This window comes from Thamnophis elegans, chromosome 7, assembly GCF_009769535.1.
Source record: "Thamnophis elegans isolate rThaEle1 chromosome 7, rThaEle1.pri, whole genome shotgun sequence".
NCBI classification, from domain to species: Eukaryota; Metazoa; Chordata; class Lepidosauria; order Squamata; family Colubridae; genus Thamnophis; species Thamnophis elegans.
Genome location: NC_045547.1, coordinates 8,412,210 through 8,427,199, shown reverse-complemented (window position 1 = coordinate 8,427,199; position 14,990 = coordinate 8,412,210). Strand labels below are relative to the sequence as shown.

Here is a 14,990-nt window from a genome sequence, read left to right as displayed (position 1 = left end):
TGCTCCATTTTACGACCGTTCTTGCTGCCAGCTGCCAAAGTTCTGAACACCGCACTTGGTAACTTAGCAACCTGGTAGTTAAATGAATCTGGCTTCCATCTTACTTGCCAGGAGGGCACAAAAAGTTGGCCCCGGGACACCGCAACGGTCATAGACATGAGTCAGTGGCCAAGTGTTCAAATTTGATCACTTGACCACGGGGATGCTTGCAATGGTCGTTAAGTGGAAAACGGTCTTCAATCTCTTGTTTTTTAGTGCTGTCGTAACATTGTAACAATCACTAAACAAATGGTCGTAAGTCAAGAACTCCCTGTACTGCAAGAATCTGTTCCACGGCAAAGGCAAGGATTCTTTCGCCTTGCTGTGTCTTTCCTTCAGAATAGGCACGTTTTGGGTGCTACAAGTTTCAACTGAACATGGGAATGTTCTGCTGCCATCTTACTGGGCCCTCCCCCCCGATTCTGAGGTAGCAAGGGGAAGAAAAACACCCGATTTCCATCTCTCATTAAGTGCTTTTTTTCATTTCCTAAAGACATTCCTTCATTATCCAATGGCTGCTCTCAAGAGAACAGAAGGGCACCAGGTGCAAAAGATCGGATCTACAAAAAAACGGGATCACCTCAGACCACTGTCTAGGGCAGAGGGGAAGAACGATGGCCTTTTTTCGACTGGTGGACTTCAACTCCCAGAATTCTTGAGCCAGGAATTCTGGGAGTTGAAGTCAACCAGTCATAAAAGGGTCATTCTGGAATTCTGGGAGTTGAAGTCCACCAGTCATAAAAGGGTCATTATGGGAGTTGAAGTCAACCAGTCATAAAAGGGACATTCTGGAATTCTGGGAGTTGAAGTCAACCAGTCATAAAAGGGACATTCTGGAATTCTGGGAGTTGAAGTCAACCAGTCATAAAGGGGACATTCTGGAATTCTGGGAGTTGAAGTCAACTAGTCATAAAAGGGTCATTCTGGAATTCTGGGAGTTGAAGTCAACCAGTCATAAAAGGGTCATTCTGGAATTCTGGGAGTTGAAGTCAACCAGTCATAAAAGGGTCATTCTAGAATTCTGGGAGTTGAAGTCTACCAGTAATAAAAGGGTCATTCTGGAATTCTGGGAGTTGAAGTCAACCAGTCATAAAAGGGTCATTCTGGAATTCTGGGAGTTGAAGTCAACTAGTCATAAAAGGGTCATTTTGGGAGTTGAAGTCAACCAGTCATAAAAGGGTCATTCTGGAATTCTGGGAGTTGAAGTCAACCAGTCATAAAAGGGTCATTCTGGAATTCTGGGAGTTGAAGTCCACCAGTCATAAAAGGGTCATTATGGGAGTTGAAGTCAACCAGTCATAAAAGGGACATTCTGGAATTCTGGGAGTTGAAGTCAACCAGTCATAAAAGGGACATTCTGGAATTCTGGGAGTTGAAGTCAACCAGTCATAAAGGGGACATTCTGGAATTCTGGGAGTTGAAGTCAACTAGTCATAAAAGGGTCATTTTGGGAGTTGAAGTCAACCAGTCATAAAAGGGTCATTCTGGAATTCTGGGAGTTGAAGTCAACCAGTCATAAAAGGGTCATTCTGGAATTCTGGGAGTTGAAGTCAACCAGTCATAAAAGGGTCATTCTGGAATTCTGGGAGTTGAAGTCCCCCAGCCCATAAGTCATAAAAGGGCCACAATTCAGCACCGCTACTCTGCGCATGTGCCCAGCCTCAAAAATTTGCCTAAATAGGACGGCATAGAGCCGGGACTAGGGGGGAGGGCCAACCTGCGATTTCTGCTAACCGGTCCGAAACCGGCTGAATACCAGGGCCTGGGGGAGGAAAGTGCAATATCAGGGGGAGAACTTGTGTCAAGCAGCTCAGAAGAAGACTTTGCTCAGCAATGCAGCCGAGCAGATGAGCTGGGTCATCCCATCAACGTCCATCTCAAGGAATTCACAACGGAAGTCTTATGTTATTACCGGTGGCCCATAAACCTTTAAAGATTGACCACCTGCCCTCCTGCTCGAATCTGTCCTCCTCAAATTCAGGAAAGGAAATGATAGGACTCTGACCAGTCAGCATCACTGCCCTGCCCCTGCCTTTCCCCACTCCTTGATTATTATTTGCAACTTCAGACCCCTCCGCAAAGTTGATGCTCTTCAACTGAACAGGTGACAACAGGATATTATCACCTGTGTGATTCAGCTTAGAGCAGCATTTCTCAACCTCGTCCATTTTAAAACCTATGGACTTCAACTCCCAGAATTCTCCAGTCAACATGGCTTGAGTGGGGAATTCTGGGAGTTGAAATCCATACGTCTGAAAGTTGCCAAGATTGAGACATGTTGGCTTAGAGGAGCCAACCTAAAGGAACAGCCTAAAAGAAAGCTTGTTATGGAGAATCTTGAACATAAAATCAAGAAGGTATACTCCTACCAGTCGGGAGACTTCAGAAATTAGAAGACCCCCTCTGGCAAAATATTAAGTTCCATTTGATGTCCGTACACGGTCATCGGTTCCTTATACAATGGCATGGCACTGTAGCCAGAATTTTAAAAAAAACAACAGCATTTTTTCCTAGTGCTTCTATTTTTAACAAACTTATTTTTGCCTAAATCAGGGGTCCCCAAACTTGGCAACTTTAAGACTTGTGGACTTCAACTCTCAGCAGAGCTGGCTGGAGAATTCTGAGAGTTCAAAGTCCACAAGTCTTAAAGTTGCCAGGTTTGAAGACCCCTGGCCTGAATGATAAGGCTTCAAAAACAAACAAGCCAAGAAACAAACATAAGATAAAATAATTTTTAAAAAAATCAGGGAATAAGGCTGTAAACTTTTCAAGCCTTCTAGGAAACATGTCCGGCAATATTTTTTTTCAAGAGGCAACTGTTTTTTTTTCTTTGAAGACGTTTCGCTTCTCATCCAAGAAGCTTCTTCAGCTCTAACTGGGTAGTGGGGAATGGAAGGATTGACACTCCTTGCAGACAGCTGGTTTGAAACAGGGGGTCAAAGAGGGGGCCATCTATGTCGAAATTGAACAGAGGGGGGTGGGATACGACATCATCTATCTCCACTCTACAACACAGTCCTTCCCACAGTTCTGAGAATAGCAATAGCAGTTAGACTTATATACCGCTTCATAGGGCTTTCAGCCCCCTCTAAGCGGTTTACATAGTCAGCATATTGCCCCCAACAACAATCCGGGTCCTCATTTCACCTCGGAAGGATGGAAGACTGAGTCAACCCTGAGCCGGTGAGATTTGAACAGCCGAACTGCAGAACTGCAGTCAGCAGAAGTAGCCTGCAGTGCTGCATTTAACCACTGCGCCACCTCGGCTCTTAAGAAGGCTCCACAGAGAATCTCTACAGATTTTTAGCTGTACAATTTGGGATGAACACCCTTTGAATGGAAGTAGGAATGGATTTCCAGAGGTGGAAAAAAATGGCAGACTACAGGAACCATTTGCACCACTCAGGTGATCCTAAAGACGCGGATAAACCTCCAGGTGGCCTCAACGACTCTCAAAAAGGATGCAAAGGACCAGCTGTCTGCAAGGAGTATCAATCCTTCCATTCCCCACACATCCGGTCAGAGCTGAAGAAGCTCCTTGGATGAGAAGCGAAATGTCTTCAGAAGGAAATCGAAGAAAGTCCAGTTGCCTCTTGGGGAAAAAAAAGCACTTTCCATGACCTGGATGAACGAGAATCTCCACTGACATGTCCAGCAATAACGTGTCTTTGGATTTCTTGGGTTTTCCTGCCACTTTGGCTCTGCGTCAATTCAGTAACGATTCAGTCACCCGTGCAATAATAATAATAATAAAGCAGATATTTTAAAGATTCTCGTCGGGGTCCTTTTTTGGATCCTGGAAATGTCAAAAGCCAAGCAGAGGAAAGACACCCCCCAACAAATCAACCAAGAAGAACTCCGTCTCTCGCAGAGACGCTGCTTGGAGTCGACTTCACTAGCTTGTTCGGCCCAAGTTTTTTCCCGCCGAATTCACCTTTTCCATCAAAAGGATGATGTGCTCGGCGAACTCCCGAACGGCCCCGCGGCCGCCATTGGACCTGCAGATGTAGCTCGCCGCTTTCTGTGCAGCTGGACAAGCGTCCGCAGGGACGGCGCTCATGCTGGCTTTCTTGAGACACTCCACATCCGAGTCTTCATTTCCTGCGGTGACGGGAGAAGAAAAAGCATCTTCGGTGAACGATCACGGTTTTTAAATTGTTTTTAATCGGCTAAATGTTGTTAGAGGCGTTTCTGAGATACCGTATCTTTCGGAGTATAAGATGCACCAAGATGTTGAAGAGGCAAAAAAATTTTTTTTTAAAAAAGTTTTTGCACTGTGCAGACCTCCCACAAACGGCCCGTTTTTCACGAAAACGGGCCCATTTTTTGTCAAAAAAGGGCATGCATAGCCTTTAGGAGGCTTGTAGAGTGCTCCTGGGGGCTGACGGGGAAAAACAACCAAAAACCGGCCCATTTTTTGCTCATTTTTGCCCTCCCCAGCCCTCAGAAGCACTCTACAAGCCTCCTAAAGGCTATGCATGGCCATTTTTGCAAAGGGAGCAAGGTTTCGGGAAGCCAAAAATGCTGTATTCAGTGTATAAGACGCACCCAGATTTTCACCCTCTTTTTTGCGGGGGTGGGGGTGGGTACGTCGAGGTGGCGCAGTGGTTAAATGCAGCACTGCAGGCTACTTCAGCTGACTGCAGTTCTGCAGTTCGGCTGTTCAAATCTCACCAGCTCAAGGTTGACTCAGCCTTCCATCCTTCCGAGGTGGGTAAAATGAGGACCCGGATTGTTGTTGGGGGCAATATGCTGACTCTCTGTAAACCGCTTAGAGAGGGCTGAAAGCCCTATGAAGCGGTATATAAGTCTAACTGCTATTGCTATTGCTAGGTCTTATACTCCGAAAAATATGGTAATTGAAAATAAATGGTGGGATTGGAAAACCAAGGGCCAGACTCTTAAAAGGCTTGGGCTGTAGTCATTCTGAAAACTGATTTTGAATATAAAAGATGATTTGATGTACAGGCAGTCCTCAACTTACACCCACAATTGTGAACTTCAATTCCCAGCATACTGTTTGACTGGGGAATTCTGGGAGTTGAAGTCCAGACATCTTCCAAGTTGCCGAGATTTTAAAACATTGCTTTATTCCATACTATCTGAGGTAAAAATGAACTTGCTGTTCTCGATCAGATCAGTGAGGATGGGACTCTCTTTAAGGACCTCCAAGTCCTTCAGTTTCAGTCATATACAGATAATCCTCGACTTACGACCACAATCGAGCTCAAAATTTAGGTGGTTAAGTAAGACATCGGTTAAGCGAGATTTTCCCCAACCCCGACCTTTCTTGCCGCAGTTTGTTAAGGTAAAAACTCACAACAAGTGTCTTAATTAACCACCAAAAAATTGGGCTCAATTATGGTTGTAAGTCGAGAACTACCTGTTCTCTTTTCTGCTTCCAATGATTGAGAGAAGCTCAAAAACCATCCGCCGGGGAAATAATGAAGCAGCTGAAACATAAAGCAGAAAAACGGAAACCTCGTTCGAGGAAGCCAACTTTTCCGGAAACTTCTAGCAGAGCCACGCAATCAACAATCGCATTCGGAAAGGGCCTCACCTAAATATGCCACCTCCTTCCAGCACAACCCCATGGCCTTCCGCCATTTCTCCACGACACCCAGCTTGTCTATCACCCCGACTTCCGCGGGGCAGCCCAACTTCGAGGTGAAGAGCGCCTTGGTGGAAGAGTCCCTCTCGGAGATCAGCCGTACCTGGACGAACGAAAGGCTTTTAGAAGCCCCACCCAAGCTCTGGGGATAAGGGTAAGTCCCTTCCGCTCTCACCGTCTTCATGATGTCTCCATACACTCGAGCAACGGGGACATGTTTTGACATTTTGGCCTCCCCCCTCCCCCCCCATGAAAATTAAAAGTCCACCTCCTTTCCAATAAAGGGCAAAGAAATTTTGTGAAATCCTTCTCCTAAAAATCTATCCCCAAAGACAATAATTAAGATGTACCTCGACGCCTCTTTTCTGAAGCTGATTGATTCCAACCGCATCTCTGACATCATAGGAAACCATCTCTTTCCCATCTTCGGAGATGTAGATGTGACCGGTGGTGAGGCATCCATCAATGGTACAAACCAGAAGCTTCACTTCCTTTAAGGTCTCCTTCCCAAAGTAGCCGTATCTGGAAATATGGTTTACAATCGTGGTAAAGCGGGGGGGGGGGGACGGGACACCACCTAGTTTACTTATGTTGCATTCTATGGGCAAGAAGAAGGCTGGAAGACCAAGAGGAAAAAAGAATGCATAGTTCCCCTTGAGGAGGTAACAGAATAACAGAGTTGGAAGGGACTTGGGAGGTCTTCTAGTCCAACCCCTCCTCAAGCAGGAGATTCTATACCATTCTGGACAAATGGGTATTCGACCTGATGCAATGAGGATGATTTCAGCGATACAGGCATCGCCTCTTTAAGACTCTGATGGGAGGTCCACACAAGTCTCTATATAGGTGACTATTAGAGGGAGTTTCTTTCTCATCGTGTATTTCATTTCTCTCCTTGTATTCGTAGCTGGTAAAGGATTTATCTCTGCATGTAAATGTTTGTATATATTTCTGTATATATAAAAACCACTATTAACTGTCTGAAGGTTCTGTGTGCTGTGTTTTGCTCCTGGGTTTATCTCATAATACTAGTCGCACTGCCAAACTCTGACATCTTCTTTAAAAATTCCAGTGGCGGAGTAACCACAACCTCTGGAGGGAAGTCGCTCCACTGATTGATGGTTCTAATTGTCAGGAAATTTCTGCAGCCTACTAGTTTTTCTGCATGTGGGTGCCTACGATTCACATATGTTGCTAAGATCAGAGGGACTCAAAGTTCTAGTCCAGCCTCAAACATGAAATCTCACTGGGATGTCCTTGAATCAGTCCTTCTGTCTGCCTGACATATCTTGCTTATTGCGAAGATAATGCTGGAGGACAGATATGTACATTGCCTGGAACCCTTAGAAGAGCAGAAATCTTGCCAAATAAAGTAAGACTAATATTTATTTGGGAGTTATATCCTTCTCTTGAACTTACCGTATTTTTCGGAGTATAAGACGCATCAAGATTTTGAAGAGGTAAATTAAAAAAAAAAGTTTTTGCACTCTGCAGACCTCCCAAATCCTCTGCATGGCTCGTTTTTTTGTGAAAAACGGGGCATGCAGAGAGTTTGAGAAGCCTGCAAAGTGCTCCTGGGGGCTGGGAGGGGGACAAAAACGAGCAAAAACCGGTCCATTTTTCGCTAATTTCTGCCCTCCCCAGCCCCCAGGAGCACTTTGCAGGCCTCCCAAACCCTCTGCACATACGTTTTTGCAAAGGGGCCGGAGTTTCGAGAGGCCAAAAATGCTGTCTTCAGTGTATAAGACACACCCAGATTTTCACCCTCTTTTTGGGGGGGGGGGAGGGAAAGGTGCAACTTATACTCTGAAAAATACGGTATATGGACCTGTTCTTGAACAAGGGTATCCAGAGAAAAGAACCTTTTGTAGGTCAGTATTGAAATGAGGGGTCCTTGGTACTCTCTGAGCTTGCAGATGTTTAATTACCCAGCTAAGTAAAGAGTACCAGTACTAGAAGGTAGCTTAACTGCATTCCCTTCAAGCACTGATGACGTTACCTAGTTGGGCAATGAAACGTCTGCAAGAAAACAGCCAAGTTAAGAGAGCACCAAGAACTCCACAAGGGTACCTCTTTGTCCTGCTGATGGTACACCCTAGAACTACGAGATTTCTTATTTGTACCCTATGACTATCCTTAAGCGTTGTACCTTATTGATTCTTGACGAATGTATCTTGTCTTTTTATGCACACTGAGAGCCTATGCACCAAAGACAAATTCCTTGTGTGTCCGATCGCGCTTGGCCAATAAGGAATTCTATTCTATTCTGTTAAAGGAGGAGAACATCACCGCAACCATCCGAGGAAACCAGTTTTGGTGCTTACCTTAGGACCCGTTGCTCCGCGATGGGCCAATCTATATCCACATCTATGTCCACGCTGTGCTCGGCTCGCATTTCGTAGTACGCCATTTTCCCGCCCTAAGTAAAAATGAAAGCATGCGTCAGTCAACCATGCATGCCCACACCAGTGGGCCAGGATTTCCACAAGGGTTATGTACGGGCACAGGTCTGCAGAGAAGAGACAGAAATTGCATTCCAGCCCAATTTGCAGGCAAGTCTCCTTTTTTCACCCACCTTTTAGAACGTTATGGAGTGAAAGACCTGTGACCATGTTAAAGACCCTGAAGCTGTGAAAGATAGCAGTAGCAATAGAACTTAAGACTTATATATCGCTTCATAATGTTTCACAGCCCGTCTCTAAGCGGTTTACAGATTCAGCATATTGCCCCCCAACAATCTGGGTCCCCGTTTTGTCGACCTTGGAAGGATGGAAGGCAGAGCCAACCATGAACCGGTCACGATCGAACTGCTGGCAGTGGGCAGATTCAGCCTGCAATACTGCACTCTAGCCGCTGCAGCACCACGGCTCTAGATTAAAATTATAGATTATTATCTTCTAGACCCAGTAAGACGCAGAAGATACTGTCAGAGTACATTCATGAACTGAAATGGGGCATAGCAACAAGATCACTCAATGAGAGCTAGAACGCTTTGGAGCCTGGGCGTGTCTTAGCTCTGTAGCTCTGAGGGATTTTTTTGCTCAATTCCCCCCCACCCCAGCCCCCAGGAGTACCCTATAAGCCTCCTAAAGGCTATGCATGCAATTTTTTTGAAAAAGAATGGCCTCTTTTTGCAAAAAATGAGCCATTTTTTACTCGTCTTTGGGGGGGGGCACACACCCCCAGAAACATTCTGCAAGCCCCCTAAAGCTATTCATGCCTTTCTTTTGGGGAAAAAAATGGGGCCATTTCCATGAAAATCAGGCTATTTGGGGGAGGTTTGCAGAGTGCAAAACCCCCTTTTTAAAAAAAAAAATTGCCTCTTCGAAACTTTGGTGCATCTTATACTCTGAAAAATACGGTAACGTCTTCAGAAACCGAACTCAGAAGTGTTGCGGCAAAAGAGGGACGAACAGGATTGGCGCCCCTACCTGCAAATATCCCTTTTCAATCAAGGCTCTTTTGGCAAAGTAAAACGATCCGTTTTCATAAAGTTCGCCATCCCAGTCCTGTCGCCGAGGGCGCTTGGCAGGATTCAGATTTTGCGGGACGGTCGCTTCACAGACTGTTAAAACAACAAGGGGGGTGGGGGGTCGGGGTGAGTGTGAAAAGATGGATTTGGTGTCACTGTAATTCTAAAGAATTCTATTCTATGTCTGACTTTAGGGCACGGATGGTGAAGCTTTTTGGCACTGAGTGCCCAAACTGGAAGGTATGTGAACGTGCATGCATGCGTATGTGCGCCAGAGCTCCAGAAAGCAAAAGAACAGACTGAAAACGGCCTGGAAAACGGCATGAAAAATGGCATGAAAACGGCCTGGAAAATGGCATGAAAACGGCCTGGAAAACAGCCTGAAATGGCCTGGAAAATGGCCTGAAAAACAGTCTGAAATGGCCTGGAAAATGGCCTGAAAAACAACCTGAAAACTGCCTGGAAAACGGCATGAAAACAACATGAAAACGGCCTGGAAAATGGCATGAAAAAGGCCTGGAAAACAGCATGAAAATGGCCTGGGAAACAGCACGAAAAAGGCCTGGGAAATGGCATGAAAACGGCCTGGGAAACGGCATGAAAATGGCCTGAAAACGGCCTGGAAAACGGCATGAAGACGGCCTGGGAAACGGCATGAAGACAGCCTGGAAAACAGCCTGAAATGGCCTGGAAAATGGCCTGAAAATCAGCCTGAAATGGCCTGGAAAACGGCATGAAAATGGCCTGGAAAACAGCCTGAAATGGCCTGGAAATAAACCAGTTTTCTGGGTATTTGGGGGGCCATTTTCAGGCCGTTTGTGGGTCAAAAACAGCCTGAAAACCACCTGAAAATGGCATGAAAAACAGCCTGAAAACGGCACAGAAAACAGCATGAAAACAGTTCAAAAATGGCCAGAATAATGATCTGGTTTTTGGCCATTTTCTGGTGCTCCGGCGCCCGTGAAAAGCAGCTGGCGACGGTGTATGTGCCCACAGAGAAGGTTTTGCATGCCATACGTTCGTCATCACGGCTCTAGGGGAATGGTGATCATCTCCATTTCTTTGCCGAGGGAGCCAGCTTGTTTGAGGCCAATCAATCTGAAGTTTTTATAAGCAATAATTTCCAGTCCGAAAGATGCCCTTCCCTTACCTCCTTTTTTAACTTCACTCCATCTGAACTGGTGCCGCCGCACGACTGAAAAGACTGAGTCAAAGCCATCCTCACGGATCATTTTGACCACTTTGATGAGGTCGGTGGGATGCAGGCAAGGGGAAGTTGCTTGAATGTTTCCTACGACATCAACCTCTGGAGTCATGAGAGAAAAACACGGAGGAGATAAGGAGCGATCTCTATCTCTCTGTCAATTGTCAACCACTGTCAATTGTCTAAAGGCTTTGTGTGCTGTGCTGTGCTGTGCTCCTGGGTTTATCTCATAACAATAGTCACGCTGCAAAACTCTGACACCCTCAGATATTGGAATCCGGCTATCATATCATCCCTAGTCCTTTTTAAAATTAAACTAGACATATTGTCCACTTGTAAAGCGTTACCATGACTATTATCAAATTTGACATTGTAGGGAGGATTCCATGCATACCTTCGGCCAGAGTCGGATCTCATATTTCTACAACTTCATTGGTGGATATGATTTATGACACAGACTGAGAGTTAGGGGTAAAGTGCAAAGGCCATTAACTGGAAATCAGTTTCGGCTCCACAGAAGAACATGCCAAAATGTTGATCCTAATAAATGAATGGATTTCTTTTGAACTTTGTCTCGAGGCTCGTAAATTAATTAGGTCATCTTCTGGAAACTTCACACATACCTGCATTCAAATCCAGAGAATGAAAGCTGAAAGATCTGCCAAAGCAATACTTAAAAAAAAAAGCACCAACATACCCTCGTGATATTGGAGAAACTCCACAATGGTATCCAAAGAGGTAGAAGAATCTTTAGACACTTCCGAGGTCCTCCGGTGAACCTGAGCTCCAAACTGCTTGGCAATTTTCTCAATTTCATCGTGATCTGTGGAAATCCATACACTGCGGGCAGACAAAGGGAGCAGCAATATTGTTGGCCCGTTAGGGAAGCTGTGGCACAACACGACAAGCCTTGAGATATGCGTCAATTCTTTATCTTGTATCCCACCCACCCCACTGAACCTTTTTTTGGAAAAGCAAATAGTTAAAAACGTTCTCTTCAACCAAAGACCTCTAGGAAAATCACGAAGGGTTTTTGGCCTCAATTTTCCAATCTGTAAAATGGGCAGATCATGTCAGAAAGATTGCACAGCAGTTCAGATTTGGAGGCAAAAAAAAGAGTCCTTGGGGGATATTAAGGCATACATCTAGCACCCTCTGCAATGCTGTAAGTCTGCTGCATTTTCTCTTCAAAACGTACATTTACTGCTGTGGATTCCAGAAAAAGGCATGTTTAATTTAAGGTGGGCAGACTGGTTCTATCTTTTTTTAGTTTCAAAAGTTTTATTTCTTTTAAGGCAAACATTTCATCATTCCTCAATCAGTAAGACATTGAAGTACAATTTCTTGTATATCAAAATAATTCTAGTTTACCACCAAATTCTTGTCTAGCCTAATATATACCCCTCCCTCCCTCCACCCTCTCCCCCAACCCCCCTCCACCTCCCCCCCCCCACTTCCCAGAACCCGTACACGGTATGGATTTCTAACAAACACAGTCTAAAATCTATTGAGAGAAAAAAAAGAAATAAAAAAAATTAATAACATTCTACATTGACCTTAGCTTCTTCTTGCTGAACCAACTTTAAACAATTTAAATCATTTCTGATCTTAAGCATAGGCTAACTGGAATTTCTTGGTCCCATATTTATTTTGTATATAGTCAATATAAACGCAGCAGGGATCTGGTTGTAGTGCAGGTTCTATCTTTTTGCCCACATATACTTTGAAATACTTTTCACCCTTTTATATCAAGTGCTGCACAGCCTCCGAAAAAACTTAACTTTCTGTTTTTCCCTCAAGAAGGAAGCAGAATAGGAAGATACTTCTATCTACCTCAGAGAAGCAATCTGAAAATATATGGATTAGTTTCAATTCCCAATCAACCCCCCCCCCCCGCTCTGAAATAGAAATAGCAATAGCACTTAGACTTCTATACGGCTTCACAGTGCTTTTACAGCCCTCTCTAAGCAGTTTTTCAGAGTCAGCCTATAGCCCCCAACAATCTGGGTCCTCATTTTACCCACCTCGGAAGGCTGAGTCAATCTTGAGCCGGTCAGGATTGAACTACTGACAGTTAGCCAAGTCAGCCTGCAAAACTGCATTGTAACAGTGGCGGGGTTCCACTTTTTTTTTACTACCGGTTCGCTTGTGCGCATGCACAGAAGTGTCTGGGCGGGTGGGCGGAGCCTCCCACCGCTGTTACTTCCAGTTCGCCTGAGCCGGGCCGAACCGGGAGCAACCCACCTCTGCACTGTAACCACTACGCCACCCGGGCTCTTATAATAAACTGAATACCCTCTTCGATGAAGCAGAAAGCGCAACCTTGCAAGTATTTCTTTAAGACCCGGACTGTGGGGGCAAGTTGCTGACTCAATTTGCTAAAAATTTGTAAACCGCTTAGAGAGGGCTGAAAGCCCTATGAAGCGGTATATAAGTCAAATAAATAAATAAAAATAAACAAGTAAATTTAATAAATGAACTGGTGTTGGACAGCCCATACTGTACATTTAATTAAATAATTATACCGGTAGTCCTTGACTTATAACCATTCCTTTGGTGATGGTTTGAAGTTACAACGGCACTGGAAAAAAGAAACTTATAGTCATTTATGATCACCCAACTTGCTTCCAGAAGTTGTGAGTGCTTCATCGCTGAAGGTTTTTAAGAGACTGGACAGCTAGTTGTCTGAAACGGTATAAGATCACCTGCTTGAACAGGGGGCTGGACTAGAAGACCTCCAAGGTCCCTTCCAGCTCTCTCCCGATTCTGATTTTTCACACTTATGACCGTTGCAGCATCCCCATGGTCACATGATCAAAATTTGGACACTTGGCAACTGGCATGTATTTATGAGGGTTGCACTGCCCTGGGGTCACGTGGTCACTATGAGTCACCTTTCCAGTTGACTTCCTGCAAGCAAAGTCAGGGGGGAAAGCCAGAGCCGTTTAATCACCGCACGATCCACTTAACAACGGTGGCAAAAAGTCATAAAATGGGTCATTTAACAACCGTCTGACTTAACAGTAGAAAATGTGGACTCCACCGTGGTCGTAAGTCAGGGACTACTTTACAAAGCATATAAAGGGTGTACCATAAGTGAAGCCTCACAATTTATTATAGAAATTTCATTCCATATTTGAATTGATTGCCATTTAAAAAAAAATCTTTTTAATAAACTGGAATGAAAATGACGATTTTCTCAGCTTTGCTGACAAGTAGCTGCCCAAGTCACACATGGGTGATTCCCTGCAGCTTGTATTTAAAAACCCCCAACATAAAACCCTATAAGCCTTCATCCCACCTGATATAGAATAGAATAGAGTAGAAGAGAATAGGATTCTTTATTGGCCAAGTGTGACGGGACACTTGAGCCGAGGTGGCGCAGTGGTTAGAGTGCAGTATTGCAGCCACTTCAGCTGACTGCTTAGCTGCAGTTCGGCGGTTCAAATCTCACCGGCTCAAGGTTGATTCAGCCTTCCATCCTTCCGAGGTGGGTGAAATGAGGACCCAGACTGTGGGGGGCAATATGCTGACTCTGTAAACCGCTTAGAGAGGGCTGAAAGCCCTATGAAGCGGTATATAAGTCTAACTGCTATTGGACACACAAGGAATTTGTCTTTGGTACGTTTGCTCTCAGTGTGCATAAAAAGACAAGATACATTCATCAAGAATCATAAGGCACAGCACTTAATGATAGTCATAGGGTACAAATAAGCAATTTGCACCATGCTATGAAATTAACAATATAGCTCTAGACCCACACCTGCTGGAAACTTTTGCAAGATATATTTAAAAAGCCACCCCACCCAAAAGCCCATCCTAGATTTTACTGATTCTGAGAGCGCGTGCTTTCTAATAACGACAATTAAGCCCTGTGTTACGCTTTGATCATGAAATTGCACGAAATTCCTTAAGGAATCGCATTGCAACCCGGAAGTTTCTGTTGCAGACAAAAGAACTGTCGCTTCATTAAAAAAAAAAAACCGGGAGTGGGAGAAAGAACGTTGACATTCGCGCATGCGCAGACCTCTGGAAGGCGCCGGAGTCCAGGGCTGCCCTCAGTACCCAGCCAATCAGCGGGACGCCAGCCAGGAGCTTAATGTTCTTCAGCGGGATCCCTTTGCTGCCGCCTCGAGCCAGGATCAGCGCCGCTATGTGAGGGGACCCCGAGTCGGCATCCCCCGACGGCCGGGAAGAGGCGACAGCGAGCGAAGGAGGATCCCCAACAACTGTCGCAGCCATGGTTTGCTGACAGAATGGACATAATCCGCCCTGCCACGTTTAAGCCCCGCCCCTCTCCCCGCGCAGCCGCCCTCCCACGCTTCAGCCCAGCCCCTCTCCCCGCGCAGCCGCCCTCGCCACGCCTGCCCGAGGAATGCTGGGAGGTGGAGTTTTTTTTTTAAGGCGCGGATATTTTAACGTCCCCGCCCCGCCTGCTTCAAGTCTTCTGAGGCGGCAGAGGGCGCTGTTTCTGCGGCGGTTTGGAAATGGAGGAGTTTCGTTGGCCGATGGGGAGTAAAAGCCCTTCCAGTGGGATGCCGGGAAACGTAGTTCAATGGATAGATGGATGAATCTAAAGCGGGTGTCTGCTGGACATGAAGCCGTTCCTCTCCAGATGGGATGGGCTGCAAATCCCACGTGCTGGCTGAGTGTGATGGGTGTTG

The 14,990-nt window shown here is 45.4% G+C and overlaps 1 protein-coding gene across 1 annotated transcript; it reads right to left on the bottom strand.

The window, feature by feature from the left end:
• Positions 1 to 3,721: 3,721 nt before the first annotated feature.
• Positions 3,722 to 14,623, bottom strand: LOC116511244 (N-acylneuraminate cytidylyltransferase-like). Its single transcript, XM_032221115.1, has 8 exons — positions 14,354 to 14,623; positions 11,024 to 11,166; positions 10,273 to 10,428; positions 9,082 to 9,215; positions 7,975 to 8,069; positions 6,001 to 6,172; positions 5,600 to 5,753; positions 3,722 to 4,140 (listed from the first exon to the last, which is right to left on the bottom strand). The coding sequence occupies exons 1-8, from the start codon at positions 14,566 to 14,568 to the stop codon at positions 3,935 to 3,937; spliced, it is 1,275 nt and encodes a 424-aa protein (XP_032077006.1). The 5' UTR covers positions 14,569 to 14,623; the 3' UTR covers positions 3,722 to 3,934.
• Positions 14,624 to 14,990: the final 367 nt, after the last annotated feature.